The sequence below is a fragment of the Borostomias antarcticus genome, assembly GCF_949987555.1.
Source record: "Borostomias antarcticus genome assembly, chromosome: 6".
NCBI lineage: Eukaryota > Metazoa > Chordata > Actinopteri > Stomiiformes > Stomiidae > Borostomias > Borostomias antarcticus.
In genome coordinates, this window is record NC_140239.1 from 23,937,511 (window position 1) to 23,953,329 (window position 15,819).

Here is a 15,819-nt window from a genome sequence, read left to right on the forward strand (position 1 = left end):
TTAGTGCTCTGTGAGTGTGTGCCTCTTGGTTTTTAAATGGAGTTCGATTATTTTTCGTCTGTCTGGAAGGGTGGGTATGAATTAAACATGTCTGGCAGCTGAGAGATTCCAGGTGAACGGAGAGCTGTAGGGGCATGGGAGGGAGGTGGGGGTTAGGAAGAGATGATGAGGGGAGGGTGGCATCATCATGAGATGCTTGTGCTTTTGTTATTAATTTCCATCTGGTGCTGAAAAGATCAATTCTTGCCTCAAGGGTGTGTGTGGGTGTGCCGGTGTGCCCGTGTGTGTGTTTCAGTGGTAGGGAGGTGTGCAGGTGTGTGTGTGTGCAGAATCATTGCTCTCATAAAGATACTTTGCAGAGGGGGTGGACTTGGCCACAGTCATTCAGATCTGAGGTCTGCTGAGTCCCACCAGTAGAGGGTTATTCCTGTGCTCAGCGTAATTGCAGACCAATGATGTGTTTGTGAAGTGCTGGTAAAGCTTTTTTAGACACTTTGAATCCAGAGTACTTTGAATCCAGTGTTGTACAGTAGATGTCGTTGTCAGATTATATAAAAAAAAAAAAAAAAAAGTTGTCATTGCTCTAGCACTGTGACAACTTGTGCCACTTCTGATAAAAGGCTGTACTGACGATGACTGGGATGTACAGTCGGCTCACTTACTCTTGACAGATGTACTTATTGTAAGTCCCTTTGGATAAAAGTGTAAATTACTGAAATGTAAATATTGAACTTCACACTTGAGTGCCATCAATTATGATACCTCTGGTGAGCTGATTCTTATACTTTCTATTATTGTGTCACAGCTGTTATCACACAATCACTTTCTTCCAACGTGTCAATAACCTTCAGCCATAGGCTCATCTCTTCCAAGTGCAAAGCAGAGTGATTCAGTGTTCCTTTGTGCCAGCAGCCATCAGACTTTACAACAGTGCCTGAGCACCCCTCCAACCCCTTCCATTCACGGACCTGGAACCCCCCCTGCCCCCCTACCCCTCTGTCAGTCACTTGACATGGTCTAGTTTATTTATTCATAGTTTTATTATTTCCTTCGCATGCTTCACGTTTTGCATTATGCACTGTAATGTTATGCTATGAATATTTGACTATTGATTTTATTCACTACTTCTGTCTTCTGCTGCTGTAACTCCTGAATCCCTGCCCTCCAATGATACTCAGGTGGGGAAATGTGGGCGTTACAGCAGTAGAAAAGACAGAACAGAACTGAAGAGGAAAATAATAAAAATCAATAGTCATAATAAAATAATGAAATGTTAATTAAAATAAATAAGACATATAAATAAAGTTGAAGTCAATTAATTATATATATATATATATATATATATAATATATGTATATATATAATATATATATATATATATATATATGTTCATACAAGCAAATGTAGCACACAGTGCTTTACAGAATAAATAAAAAACATATTTTATTACTGGCTAGTATAAAAAATAAAACAGGATAGATCATATATGGTAAAAGGTAATAGAAAATGAGAAACAGTTAAAAATTAAAATAAAATATTTAAAATTTAGAGGATTTAATTATAACAGGTAAAACTACAAGATTAAAGCGAGATTAAAAAGGTGTGTCTTAAAATGTCACTTAAAGGTTCCCACAGTTTTAGCCATACTTAGGTTTTCTGGCAGGGTATTCCAAATACTGCCATAAAAACTATAAATATCTCTAAAAGGCCGAGCCAGTGTAAAGTGACAGGTGACAGAAGAGCAGAGAAGGAGGGGGCTCAGGCGCTGTTGTTATATACAGTCTGATATACAGTACTTATATGTTATATAATGTTGTTATATACAGTCTGATGGCTGCTGGCACAAAGGAATGTCTGACTCGCTCTGTCTTACACTTAAGCGGGATGAGTCGTGGCTAAAGGTGCTCTCCATCAGCCACAGCTCGTCATAGAGGGAATGGGAGGAGCTGTTCCTCGACCTCCTCTGCACCACTACCTTCAGACTTTTTCCTCCAGAACACAATGTTCAGAACACAGTGAATGGACTCCCTGCTCTCTCCTCCATCTCCCAGAGTGCCACTGAAGGTGGAGCAGGCTAACAACGCGCGGGATGCCCTGGCCAAGGCCGTCTACAGCCGTCTGTTCGACCATGTGGTCACCAGGGTCAACCAGTGCTTCCCTTTCGACTCTTCCGCCAACTTCATCGGGGTCCTGGACATTGCAGGCTTTGGTAGGTTCACTGTACCCTGAAACCATGCGTACCAAAATGTAGGTTGAAAGGTTGAATTCGTTTTCTGATGTTGACATTTCTCTTCCAGAATACTTTGAGCACAACAGCTTTGAGCAGTTCTGCATCAACTACTGTAACGAGAAACTGCAGCAGTTTTTCAACGAACGCATCCTGAAAGAGGCGAGTGCTTCCGCTGACCATTGTCTTCTACTTTCCACGGGGCTCAAGCCTCTTGTGGTCCCATTGACATTCCCAGACTCGTTCCCATGATGAAAACCCATTCTTTAGATTCTGCTAGGGCAACCCTGTTGCCTGGAGTCTATTATAAACTCAGTAACAAAGCATAACCAAGTCCTTGGCCTTCCCCATTACAATATAACACAACCATAAATGGTATCATGTTCTCAGCATGATCATGAATGTGCATTAGAACCACTACGTTTCAATTCTAGGAACAAGAGCTGTACCAGAAGGAGGGGCTTGGAGTGAACGAGGTCCATTACGTGGACAATCAGGACTGCATAGGTCAGTGAGTCACACTACACAGCTTTTCATACTCATACGATTCCATGAGTTTGCATCTGGTCCATCCAGATCCCCATCCACACCTGATATAGATTGATTTTTCTTACCTGTGGATTTGCTCCCAAGTCTTTGTCAGTAAACGTTTTTCGTCTTTGTTTGGTGGAGCAGCAGAGCTTCCATCGGTGTGCGTGGTGTGTGTGCGTGTGTGCGCGCGTGTGTGTGTGTGTGTGTGTGTGTGAATGATCAGTCTCTGAAACATATGGCTCGAGGCCTCAGCCTTGTTACCTGGGTAACAGAAGTGGAGAGCATAGAGGGGGCCAGATTGATTAAGTTTGTGGATGAGCACACCTAAAGTCAAGCCCTGTGTGAAATATGCTGGTGGTGCTGAAGCAAGGTGCCAGAGACAGAGAGATGGAAGTGACAGGGGTTAATGCCAGTCTTCATTCAATGTCCAGCTCCATAGAAGTAGGGTCTGCATTCAGCCAAACCCTGTCTGCATTGCAGTCACGTGAGGCTGCCCTGTATACAGTGGCCCTGAGAGTATACATCTTACAGCTCCACCAAGAAATGCATTGAATAAAACGTTGTTTCCCTCACTAATTTTAAACCAGTGGATATGTTATTGTTGTTGTCGTCGCTTATGTGTGGGAGATGAGCTCTCCTCTGGGAGACAAGATGTCTGATGGAACATCATTGATCAATTGTGCTGCAGTAGATTACCTTCAACAGCTTGGAGCTTATGTTAATATGTCAACTGCAGTCTGTTATGTGTTTATACCTACGGTATTCACATCAGGTATAAGAAAATGTGCATAAAGGCTTATATTAAGGCTCATATCTTTTCAGACAGATAGATTGGCCTAAAAGAGGAGATATTCTCTGTAGCTCATGCAATAGACACAGTAGCATAGTATGTTGGCTATTTTTGCATTTGACTTTCACTTAGAAAATGTTCTTATTCGTATATTGGGGGTGACATTATCCCCTTCCGCTGCAGAGCAGTTATAGGTCGAGGTTAAACTAATTCTGAACATGCCTGTCTTTAATTTACTTTTGGACAAGTACGCCTCCTTCTTTGACATAATTGGATCTTAGCCCCAGGCAATCTAAAAACCTGTTCTTTAATAAAGCACACTTGCAATATGTTATGCTGTCTTTAAGGTTATGCTGTTTGAATTGTGGATTGTCTTTTGTTAATTTCTCTCCCTCCCTCTCCTCCTCTCTGTAGACCTTGTGGAGGCCAAGCTAGTGGGCATCCTGGACATCCTGGATGAAGAGAACCGTCTACCTCAGCCCAGCGACCAGCACTTTGCAGAGACAGTACACAGCAAGCATAAGAATCACTTCCGCCTGACTGTGAGTGTGACAACTAGGGCGCAGTTTCTCTTCTTTAGTGTTGGCACAGTGAAACTTAATTTGCACACTTATATAAAACTAAAACTGTGTGTGTGCGTGCGTGCGTTTCTCTCAGGTGCCCAGGAAGTCAAAGCTGGCCATCCACAGGAACGTCAGGGATGACGAGGGCTTTATTGTCAGACACTTTGCAGGAGCTGTGTGCTATGAGACGGTAGGCTCAGACGACTCAGCAAGTCTGAGGGCCATGAAAGAGCATCTAAATCACACTCTAAAGTTAGATAATCTCCAAGCGCACATTACTGACAAATGACAAATGTATTCTTTCAACATAATAAATATGGATATCTGCAAACCACACAATTTCCTATTAAAAACATTGTTAACTCAAAATACTCAGCTACTGTAACAAGTATCCAGAAACAGTGCATATCTTCAAGGTGTGTAAACATGTCTTTCAGACCAAGTTTGTGGAGAAGAACAATGATGCGCTGCACATGTCCTTGGAGTGCCTGGTGAGCGAATCCAAGGACAGGTTTGTGAGGGAACTATTCGAGAACTCTAACAACAAGGACTCCAAGCAGAAGGCTGGCAAGCTCAGCTTCATCAGCGTAGGGAACAAGTTCAAGGTGAGCCAGACATCCATTCTATACAGAATGCACTTAAAGAGTATTTCATTGTTTCAGACCATCCCTGTTTACAGTGTAAACATTGTATTGTGTTGTAAGTGAAATGTAAAAGGTGCAAATATGAAATATTATTCATAAGTAGTGGATGTCACCTCTTGACACAGTAACTAAGCAGCAGTGTGACGATGCAATGTGGAAACCCTGGAATTTGTTTACATTCGGCGCATGCAGGGATGTACAGTACTCTTGGTGTTAACGTCTGGTTAAATGGTTGTCCAGTTAAGTTTCCATGGAGTTCTTTCTGTGCCTTGCTGTTTTTCCTTATCCCTCCCACTGGTCTTCCTTTTCTGTTCTTCATTCCTCCTCTCCGTCTCTTCATCCGCTCCCTATCCCGATCCACGCCGTGGTAGCAGTTCAGGAGGTGTTACTGTAGAGAGAGACAGACAGACAGACAGACAGAAACGTTGAAGGGGGTAAAGTCATTCGTAGCGAATCGTAGAACAGCCAGGTGAATCAGGTAACACGTCTTGTCCTTGTGTGTGTGTGTGCTCCGATCCAAATGCATCAGTGAGCAGCGAGCGCTCTGCTGTTCAGCCTCTTCACCGCTTCCAGTCACCCCAGTCGCTCCCGCTGTCTTGTCTTGTCCACCATGTCTATCAAAGACCGTTTGTCTTGCCTTGTAACATGCCGTTCCGTATACAGTGCCACCTGAGTATTTGAATTCCAACCGTTCATTGAAAGCCTAAAGCGTTTAAGCGTTTGCAGGCCGTGAGAGGGTCAACAATCACCCCCACGTGGTCCCTAGGCCCGGTCGACAGCACAATAAATCTTTTTGCGACCGAAGAACAACACTGTTTATTGGTTGTGGCGCTTGGGATTTGTCCGATCCGCCTCCGGAACCGCCAGCTGACTTGGTCATAGATTATAAGTTAAGTCGTCGTTGATCTTGATTTAACGGTCCGGGCACTCTTGTGTTTTGTAGCTGTCTTCTTCGTCTTCTCCAATGGTTCCATGGTGAGGGAGATCAGATGTTTATTTGAGAGACGCAAAAAGATTGTGACGGGCATACATCTAAATGTCCCGGTGGTGTCCTTGGAAAAATCTCTGTGAAACGCCCCTCACTGCACAACACATGAAGGAGAGTGGCAAAATAAATAAAAAAACAGTTATCTATGTTGCCATAGTGCACAGCAACTACTGTACCATCTGTCCCTTCATCCTTCCGTTTGTCCCTCCATTCCTGTGGTGTCATCAGTGTTGTTGTTGTTTACCTGTTCGCATATGTCATGTTAAAGTTGTTGTGGTTGTTGCGTGTACCTGTACTGTTGCTGTCAGTTTGAGATTTGAACGAGAATGCTGGAGGGAGAAATCACAGGCAACCCCACCATAAGCATGAGTTTACACTGTGTTGAGCTGCAGTAGACAGATGTTTGTCTCTAATACTCACCAAGTTTTCCTCTTCTCCCTAATCAGACTCAGCTGAATATTCTGCTGGAAAAGCTTCGCAGCACGGTCAGTATCTGCCCCAACACCGGAATAAGCCTTCAGGTCACATAACTCAAGATTGTCTCCCCCGCAATAACTTGATTGATCTCCAGAGGGACATATTGCCATGTCTCTATTTTATCAGCACATAAAACCTTAACTGAGGCCCAGATTAGGAACTGGTAGTTTGACGTAATGGGCACTTGGTTAGACTGTTAATGACCTCACATCTCTCTCTCTCTCCCAGGGCTCCAGTTTCGTCCGCTGCATTAAGCCCAACTTGAAGATGATCAGCCACCAGTTTGAAGGGGCCCAGATCCTCTCTCAGCTCCAGTGCTCAGGTGAGCCTCAGGTTGTGAAGAAGAACAGTTAAAGGGCAATGCTCGTTTTTGACAACCTGGACCTTATTTACGACATATTATAAGAAGTTTGACTCACCGAGATCACTTTGGTGTAGTTCGGAGGCCTGTAGAAGAAATTTAAAATCTAGCGCGAGCCAGTATATCCATGTAATGACGGTGATCGGGGCACCGAGAATGCAGTTTCTCAAAATCTATTTTCGTCCGCTAAACGGTTGTTTTCATCAATCAGATTGAATGAATCGACAGTTGAGATTCCTCAACGCGAGCCATTGTTGTGGTTTTCAAATACGGGGTCTTTAGCCTCTGTAATATGATCTTTACACGCCTCTCCCCACTTGCTCCAGCACGCATGCGCACAGGCCAGCGCGCAGACTGGCTTTTCTCCGGCTCACATTCTCTGCGCTACGATCGTTGTTGGTGCCGAGAATATTGTCGTCGTCATTCGTCAGCAACAATCCGATCGTAGCGCAGAGAATCTCAACTGTCGATTCATTCAATCTGATTGATGAAAACAACCGTTTAGCGGCCGAAAATAGATTTTGAGAAACTGCATTCTCGGTGCCCCGATCACCGTCATTACATGGATATACTGGCTCGCGCTGGATTTTAAATTTCTTCTACAGGCCTCCGAACTACACCAAAGTGATCTCGGTGAGTCAAACTTCTTATAATATGTCGTAAATAAGGTCCAGGTTGTCAAAAACGAGCATTGCCCTTTAATATAATCAATACGCTGCAGACCGCTGGAAAAATCAAGTAAGTCAACGTTTGAAAAGGGGAAATTCAGGCTCCGGTTATCTTTTTGCCCTTCTCTCCACAAAGTTGTTAGCACAGCTGCTCCTGATTCACTCTGCCTTTTGTCCTAGACCTAGATTGATGTGAGGTGGCCCGCTTGGGACACTTAAGAGCTGTTGTTCAACTTGACAGTATTTTCAATACTTTTTCTCTCCTAAGCTTTGAGGCTGCATATTCAAGTTGACAAGCTCTGTACAATTTACGACGCCTGCATTTTTCATCATCACAAACTAAGCAGAGACAGCCATACAATTTGGTTTCTCATAAATCGCGGTGCAGGAAAGAAAACTAAATCGTTCTTGTGCGCACTGCGTTGCAAGAGTCGCCGCTTCCACAAGCGTTCCTGACTGACTACCCTGCTGTGTCCTGACAGGGATGGTGTCTGTGCTGGACCTCATGCAGGGCGGCTTCCCATCCAGAGCTCCCTTCCATGAGCTCTACAACATGTACAAGCAGTACATGCCTGCTAAGCTGACCCGCCTGGACCCTCGCCTCTTTTGCAAGGTCAGCGATACCCCGCAGCTCAGTGTCTGCCCAGCTCTGCACCCCTAACACTCTCATCACCATTCTGTACAACACCGCCTCCATGCTGTTCATATCCAGTCGTGGATATTCTGTGTAATGTTTTTTTTTCTCTCCGCAGGCCTTATTCAAAGCACTGGGGCTGAATGAGAATGACTACAAGTTTGGTCTGACCAGAGTGTTCTTCAGACCTGGGAAGGTGAGATGTCGATCCTGTGTGTTCTGCTTTCACCAACCGGCTCTCTGCTGGAAGGGTTAAGCCCAATTTATACTTCGTCGCTCGACACTTGACACTTTTGACATCATGGGCGACACTTTTTGTGGGGAAAAAACGTGTCGCTGAGGGCTGTCGCGCACCAAAGTTTTTTTCTAATGTCACTGACTCCGTCACAAATTGTCGCTCAAGTGTTGAATGAAAGAAGGAAGAGGGAGCGCTGCATGGGTCCTTTAAGTAAAATTGGTAAAACAGGTGCTCTTTGGTAAGGGTGCATTCATAGAAGATAAACAGGTTCAAGTGAGTCCTTGCACATACCCAAAAATGGGGAGTGTGAGACTGGAGTACAGGAAGAAAAACTTGAAAAATCCAAGGCAACTCTGTTATATTTTGAAAGTTAAAAAGCCTTTATTATGGCATGGCTACAAAGATAGAAAACTGGACCTACGCGTTTCAGCTTAGAGCCTTTTACCCTGATGAAATTTTTCTTTCTGCACTCCACTCTCACACTCCCCATATGTGCAAGGACTCACTTGAACCTGTTAAGCTTTCGCTCAAGTGTGATTGGATGGCTAGATAGAAGGCTTGTGCGTTGCCATGGATATGCTTGTTCCGCAGCCTTGTTTTAGTTTTGGCTGTCATTTGACGTTTGGCTGTCATGAAAGGAGTAGAGGAACGGCTCTCCAAGCTTGTGAGGAGATATCCCCATCTATACAATTCATCCCTGCCCCTTCAGAGATGCCCAAGTACTGCGTAAAAGAATGAAAACAAAACACAATGAAAACCGCTCTCTGAATAACCTCTTTACCGCAGATTAAACTCTTTCCCTCAGAAAGCCGCTTCTCACAGAATGACAACAAATGCGCAACAAAATGACAAGCGCGCGGCTGATTGTTTCCATAGAGACGACGCAAAGTGTCGCACGAAGCATAAATGCAACATGTCGAGTGACACTTTTATTTTGTCGAGAGAGATTTGTCGAGCGACACTTTTCAAGGAGCATAAATTAGGCTTTAATGTTCTCCATGCTGGGAAAGCAGGCTCCTAGGGGGAAGGTGCATTAGTCAATTTGGCTGCAGAGGTACGGGAGGAAACACGGTTTGGATGATACACCACAATTAACAGATGGAGTATTCATCTCGGATAAATAATTCATAGTGGGTTAAGTGTGTGGATATAGGAAGGCCTTGACTGAGGTGGTTCCAGTGGAGTACACAAGAGTGGGGACCAGTGTGAAACAGGTGTGGCTTTGGCATTGCATTCTGGGATGTTTAAATAAATGAATAATGGAATCCTTTGTCGACTAGCTGATACTGTGTTTCTGCCTTTATAACGTCGGTATATCCATCAGCCATTTTCGCCTCAGGCGGCGTCTCCCTGAGGTGACGTGACTGTGTCAAGGGCTGTGTTGGGAGGGAAGAGTGACCTTGGGTTCACGGCCGCCTCCTCTCTTCCTCTCCCCCAGTTTAAGGAGTTTGACGAGATCATGAAGTCCGACCCTGACCACCTGGCAGAGCTGGTAAAGAAGGTCAACAAGTGGCTGATCTGCAGCCGCTGGAAGAAGGTGCAGTGGTCCGCCCTCTCCGTTATCAAACGTGAGTTAACTCTGCACCAAAGACGCCTTTTAGACACGATGATGTAGCCAGGCCACGTCGACAGCATACATCGGGTGTACTTGCTATAATGTAGGAAAGACGCAGTTAAAAGGGTGGCGATTATTGCTCTTATTCTATGATGAACACAACACGGTTGACGAACCCGACACAGACCAGCATAGAGGAATCACCGCTATCTTTTCCAGTGGACAAACGCGATAAACACAAGTCCTGTGCGCCGCTGTGTGATGTGTTTTCCTTTAGTTTTATGCCCAGCGGCAGCATCTCCATATCGTCTGCTCTATCGGCGGGCGTTGCCGGGGCAACAGTGGGAAGTCTGTGCCAGTCCCAGCAGGTCTGTGGGTGTCTGGGCACTCGAGATCTCTCTCTGCCTCTCTCTCTCTCTCTCTCTCTCACTCTCTCTCTCACACCCTGTCTCCTTGTGTCTCCCACAGTGAGGAATAAGATGCTGTACCGCGCTAGTGCCTGCATCAAGATGCAGAAGACGGTGCGCATGTGGCTGTGCAAGAGGAAGCACAAGCCACGGTGGGTGCCATCTCGTCCCCCTCTCTCTCTCTCTCTTTGTCTCTCTGTCTCTCTCTCTCTCTCTCTCTCTCCCTCCCTCCTCTTCCTCATATGCCACTTTCACAGTTCAGCGACGCCATGCTGCTTAGCAATTCGCGCATGCATTCCTAAGGAGAGAGTCACGCGGCGTCTTGTCTGGCGGGGCTATGCCTATTACCGTTGTGAAGCTCCGGTAGATCTGTGATGATAAAACAAAAAACACAGCCCTGGCAGCAGTGGAACGGGAGGGGGGTGGGGTAGTTACCACGGGGCTACGTCTAATCCTACGTCTAACAGTGTGTGTGCTATTGTTTGGAGGGGGGTCTCTGATTGGATTGTGTGTGTGTGCGTGTGTGTGTGTTTATGTGATTATGTGGATGTGAGTTTATTTGTCCTCTATGGGTGTGGTGTGATTGTGTGGGGGCCGACTGAATGTATGTGGTTTGTGTGTGTGTGTGTGTGTGTGTGTGTGTGTGTGTGTGTGTGTGTGTGTGTGTGTGTGTGTGTGTGTGTGTGTGTGTGTGTGTGTGCGTGCGTGTACATTTCCGTGTGTATTTTGGTGTATGTCTCTGATCGTGTGTGTGTGTAGAGATGTAGCGGTATGAAAATTTCACATCACGATTATAGTGACCAAAATTATCATGGTTATCAGTATTATCACGGTACTCTTAAAATATGCTGAAAATGTTCAAAAACTACACTCTGAAAACATTTCACTAAGTTTTATATTGAAAACCACGAATAGTTTTCAAATAGCAGCACTATGCACTTTTTGTTTGCATAAACATTAAAATAATGCATCTTGGAGACTGTTGCGAGCTTTGGCTGATGCTGGACAGTATTTACAGTAGAGTTTTTCAAAGCATGGTAATAGTGAACACGGTTTTAGTGATCATTTTATCGCGATATATTTAATCAAATTGTATCACGGTTTATCATTATACCGGTTATTGTTACATCCCTATGTGTGTGTGTGACAGGATCAATGGGCTGGTGAAGGTGCGTAATTTGAAGACCAGGATGGACAAGTTCAATGAGGTGGTGGCCGGCCTGAAGGAGGGCAAGCAGGAGATGGCGGCACAGATCCAGCAGCTGGACGCCTCCATCAATGCCCTGATGGTCAAAATCAAACAGGTGTGTGAGATAGACACAAGCCCCCCATTCGGCTATGCACTTCAACATCTACAGTATCCTCCATGCTAGGTTATCAGACATCTACATGTGTAGTACTACTCCTTCTGTTACTCTCTACGAAAGCAGGCTCCTGTTCAGCACATGACAATAAAATGGCTGCAGTGGGAGCTTGTTCAGACTGAATAATGATGAACTAAATGGCAGCTCAGTCTTAGTGTCAGGCTAGATGGATGGAGGAACGGTCGATAATATTCCACATGAGCATGGTGGGCAATTACGAAGGGCTCAGAGTACAGATTTCTGCGCACCTCTGGGAGACGAGGCCATTTAAATAAAAGCAGGCTTGAATGGCACTCCCTTATGCTGTTACCCTCACGTAGCTCAGGAGGTAGAGCGGCGGCACGTAGCTCAGGAGGTAGAGTGGCCGGCTGGGGATCCCCGGTTCGATCCCAGCTCCTGGCGTTGTGCCGAAGTGTCCTTGAGCAAGACACTGAACCCCAAAATTGCTCATGTGCGGAACGGTGGCACAGTACCTAGTACTGTCGCCTCACAGCAAGAAGGTCTCCGGTCCTTTCTGTGTGGAGTTTGCATGTTCTCCCCATGTTCGGAAGGGTTCCCCCATAAAGAACCCAATATGAAAAACATGCAGAACGCTGTTCGTCCATTGCGAAGACGGACAGGAGCACTTGGTTGGCCCCCGGGCGCGTCCTCTGCACGCTGCCTACGTCTGCTCCCGGCTGCCGTTGGGGGAAGGACGTCGGGATGGGTTAAGCGCAGAGAAACATTTCATCTCCACATCTGTGCTGTATGACACAAAGATTCTACATTCTACATTCTACATTTTCTCAGCAGTAGAATTGGTGCTTATTCATTCACAGAAATAGATTTTGTTGGCAGTGGCCCATTATCTACCCATTGGCATCTTATTTTATTTTGATGCCAAATATTATTTCAACTATAAAGACAACTTGATATAATTGTGTGCCTCTGCGATTTTAAATTTTGCCTTCTTTTCAATATATTCTCTCAGAATCACATATAAATTAATTTATTGTCCTCATTTTATTTTTCATTGGATCAATTTAAAGGAGCCCACTGCACATGTTAGTCCCTAGTGTCCTAGTGATTTGTTAATCTTGAAAAGAGCAAATGCTGGGGTTCAGGGCTAGCCTGGCATTGCCATCCTGATCACGTGAGCTCACATTCTGTTTCTCTCCGCAGATCAGTCTAGTAATGCTCCCATTCAGACAGATTTCCACCCGGTCAGTACTGGACTGGGCCAATCACACCATACTTGGAAGCTTGAGTCTGGTGAAGCCAGGCTAGTTCAGGGTTGCAAGGTTGCTAAATTGCTAAATTGCACACATAATGGTTGATGATGGTTGTTGAAGTCAATAATAGAAGATCGAGTGACATCAGACAATGCCCCACAGCTGCATTACAAAATAAGGCTTTCACATAAAAGGTTACACTGACGGCAGATGTGCTTGAATATTCATTAGCGTGCAACCCATTTGCTTCTAATTCAAATGTACTCCACAGCATGTGGAATCTCAGCAGTCAGATTATGCTGGGCGCTGATGAGGGATGAACGTAGATCTGCTCAGCTAAGTGGAGAGTGGTGAGGCATTGTGAGGTTTGTCATAGCAACAGACAATAGACCTTTCCAACCTGTCAATCACGCGGAGAATAATAACCAATAAGGTTGCCTGGTTTCTTAAGACAACGCCTCTGATGTGCCACAAACAAAGCTTGTCCCGCGTGGCGTTCATAGATTCGACATTAGTTTGAAGAAAATGGTTCTTAAAACATAAAACATACAACATACAGGTTCTTAAAACATTCTTAAAACATCCAGTTCAAGATAATTGCCTTAACAGAAACCAGGTTGACAAGTAAGAAAGTGTCCCTATTTAACATCCAGGGCTACAATCATATCCCTTGTTATAGATTAGACAGGATTGGTGGTGGTGTATCCTTTTTTTTGCAAGATGAACTCAAATTCTCTCTTCGCCCTGACCTAGCAACTTCTCTAGGCCAGGAAGCTGAAGCTATATTCATTGAACTTACTACAGCTGTTCTGAAGACCAATGTTATTATTGGCCCCCAAATCATCACCCCATAATTCATTTATTAATTGTCTAACTACTACCCTGAGTAAAATCTCATCAGAGAAGAAGTCATGTTATCTGTTGGGTGACTTTAATATAAATCTTATGCACCCCCAAGCCTGTGCTTTCACTGACTATCTGAATGCCTCTGCCTTTTACCCTCTCATCACCATACCTACAAGAATTACAGATACAAATAGAACTCTTATTGATAACATACTTACCAACTCAATTGATGACCCAGGGATACCTGGTGTCTTGCTTGCTGATCTTTCTGACCACCTCCCCCTGTTCTATTTAACGCATACTGTTACTCCTTCCATTAATGGTAAACCAGTAGCCTCTTATAGAAACCTTTGTCAACCTAACATAGAAAAGTTAATCCTGTCACTGAATGAAAGTTCATGGCATTCGGTGGAGATGGAGAGAGATGCCCAGAAATCATATGATATATTTTTTGAATTCTTTTCTAAACTCTTTGATATTGCATTCCCCTACCAGAATACAAAATTCTGCCCCGAAAAATCTACAGCTTGGCTCACTAAAGGGTTAAAGAAATCCATAAGAAAAAAGCATAAACTTTACAAAAACTAACTCATCTCTTTTGAATTTTAAGTTTTATTCCTCTTACAGGAATAAACTTAATCATCTCCTCCAAACTGCTAAGCGACATCATTATGAAACTAAATTCACTGAGTCTAGTAATAATATGAAAACAACTTGGTCAATTATAAATGAGATTATGAAAAAGACCCCTTCTAATAAAATATTATGTGATGAATTTCAAGGGGGACTGGGAAGTAAGTCAGTAACTGATCCTGTAGAAATTGCCGATGGATTTAATGACTTTTTTTGTTAACATTGGACCCGCACTTGCTGCTAGTATACCTTATAGCTCTATGACATTCCCTGAAATACAGGCCCCTCCTAGAAAAAATATGGTTTAGGATGATTGAGATATCTGAGCTTGAGGACATTGTGGCCGATCTCAAACCTAAGGGAGCTGGTCATGATGGACTGAAGCCCAGTCTTCTCAAGAAATGCTTGCCCGCCATATCGAAACCTCTCCTTCACATATTGAACTGCTTTCTTGTTACTGGCCGTTGTCCTGATCAACTCAAATGGGCCAGAGTCATCCTGGTATATACATCTGAGGAAATGTCTACATTTTCAAATTACAGACCAATATCTATTCTGCCTTGTCTGACCAAAGTACTTGAAAGAATTGTGTACAACAGACTAACTGAGTACTTAAAGGACAATGCTCGTTTTTGACAACCTGGACCTTATTTACGACATATTATAAGACGTTTGACTCACCGAGATCACTTTGGTGTAGTTCGGAGGCATGTAGAAGAAATGTAAAATCCAGCGCGAGCCAGTATATGCATGTAATGGCGGTGGTGCGGGCACCGAGAATGCAGTTTCTAAAAATCTATTTTCTGCCGCGAAACGGTTGTTTTCATTAATCTGTCTTTATGAATCGCTAGTTGTGCTTACATAGTAATATGATCTTTAGAAACATCTTTAGACACGAAATAGCTTCCTCACTTGCTCCAGCACGCATGCGCACAGCGTGCTGGAGCAACGATTGCGCGCTGTGCGCATGCGTGCTGGAGCAAGTAGGGAAGCTATTTCGTTTCGATCCGGTGTGTGCTGTTCAGTGGACATTTTATTAACTTGCTCCAAAGTTTGTGGGGCATAGCAACAGTAACTCGGGGGTGGCAGAACTTTTTGTCTGAATAGGAAAGGTCTATGAGTCCCTTCTAGTCCTACTTGTGTGATTAGTCCAGTGCCTCATCGGCTCCTCAGAGCTTGTTAGGAAACAGTGCGGCCAGACCTCCGGCCGTATTATCTTCCCCCTCTCTGTGTGTAGTAATGTTCCCACTGCATGTCTTTTCACGCCTGCCCATGCGTCCGTGTCCTCTCCCCCTCAGAGCACGTCAATGACTCGCATAGAGATCGACCACGAGTACCAGGCCCTGGTGACCCGCTCGGAGCAGCTGCTGACCGCCATGCAGAACAAGAAGAAGGAGGAGGAGGAGCGGGAGCGCCTCAAGCGCATCCAGGAGGAGATGGAGCGAGAGAGGAAGAGGCAGCAAGAGGAGGAGCAGCGCCGCAAGCAGGAGCAGGAAGACAGGCGTCTGTGAGTCTGGGGGGGAGACACAGTCTTTGCACTCGTCACAAATCAGTACCTATCTCCCAAGGCAAGATATTTGCGGATGACAGGCAGGGCGTTATGGACCCCCAGCGAGTTACAAATCCCTCCCTTACTCCTCTGCCTGGTGACTGAAGGGTATGGAAATATTAAACGATCGAGG

General features: G+C 44.7%; 1 protein-coding gene across 5 annotated transcripts in view; it reads left to right on the forward strand.

The window, feature by feature from the left end:
- Positions 1–15,819, forward strand: part of LOC311310359 (unconventional myosin-VI-like) — a 61,746-nt gene that overhangs the window by 31,915 nt on the left and 14,012 nt on the right. For all 5 annotated transcript variants that reach the window (XM_084439818.1, XM_084439819.1, XM_084439820.1 and 2 more), the window contains exons 13-26: positions 2,052–2,209; positions 2,298–2,389; positions 2,662–2,734; positions 3,963–4,090; positions 4,206–4,301; positions 4,549–4,716; positions 6,190–6,228; positions 6,449–6,542; positions 7,732–7,862; positions 8,002–8,079; positions 9,560–9,689; positions 10,145–10,235; positions 11,234–11,387; positions 15,436–15,644. In XM_084439818.1, coding sequence (XP_084295944.1) covers positions 2,052–2,209; positions 2,298–2,389; positions 2,662–2,734; positions 3,963–4,090; positions 4,206–4,301; positions 4,549–4,716; positions 6,190–6,228; positions 6,449–6,542; positions 7,732–7,862; positions 8,002–8,079; positions 9,560–9,689; positions 10,145–10,235; positions 11,234–11,387; positions 15,436–15,644 — 1,641 coding nt within the window. The remainder of the gene's footprint in view (positions 1–2,051; positions 2,210–2,297; positions 2,390–2,661; positions 2,735–3,962; positions 4,091–4,205; positions 4,302–4,548; positions 4,717–6,189; positions 6,229–6,448; positions 6,543–7,731; positions 7,863–8,001; positions 8,080–9,559; positions 9,690–10,144; positions 10,236–11,233; positions 11,388–15,435; positions 15,645–15,819) is intronic.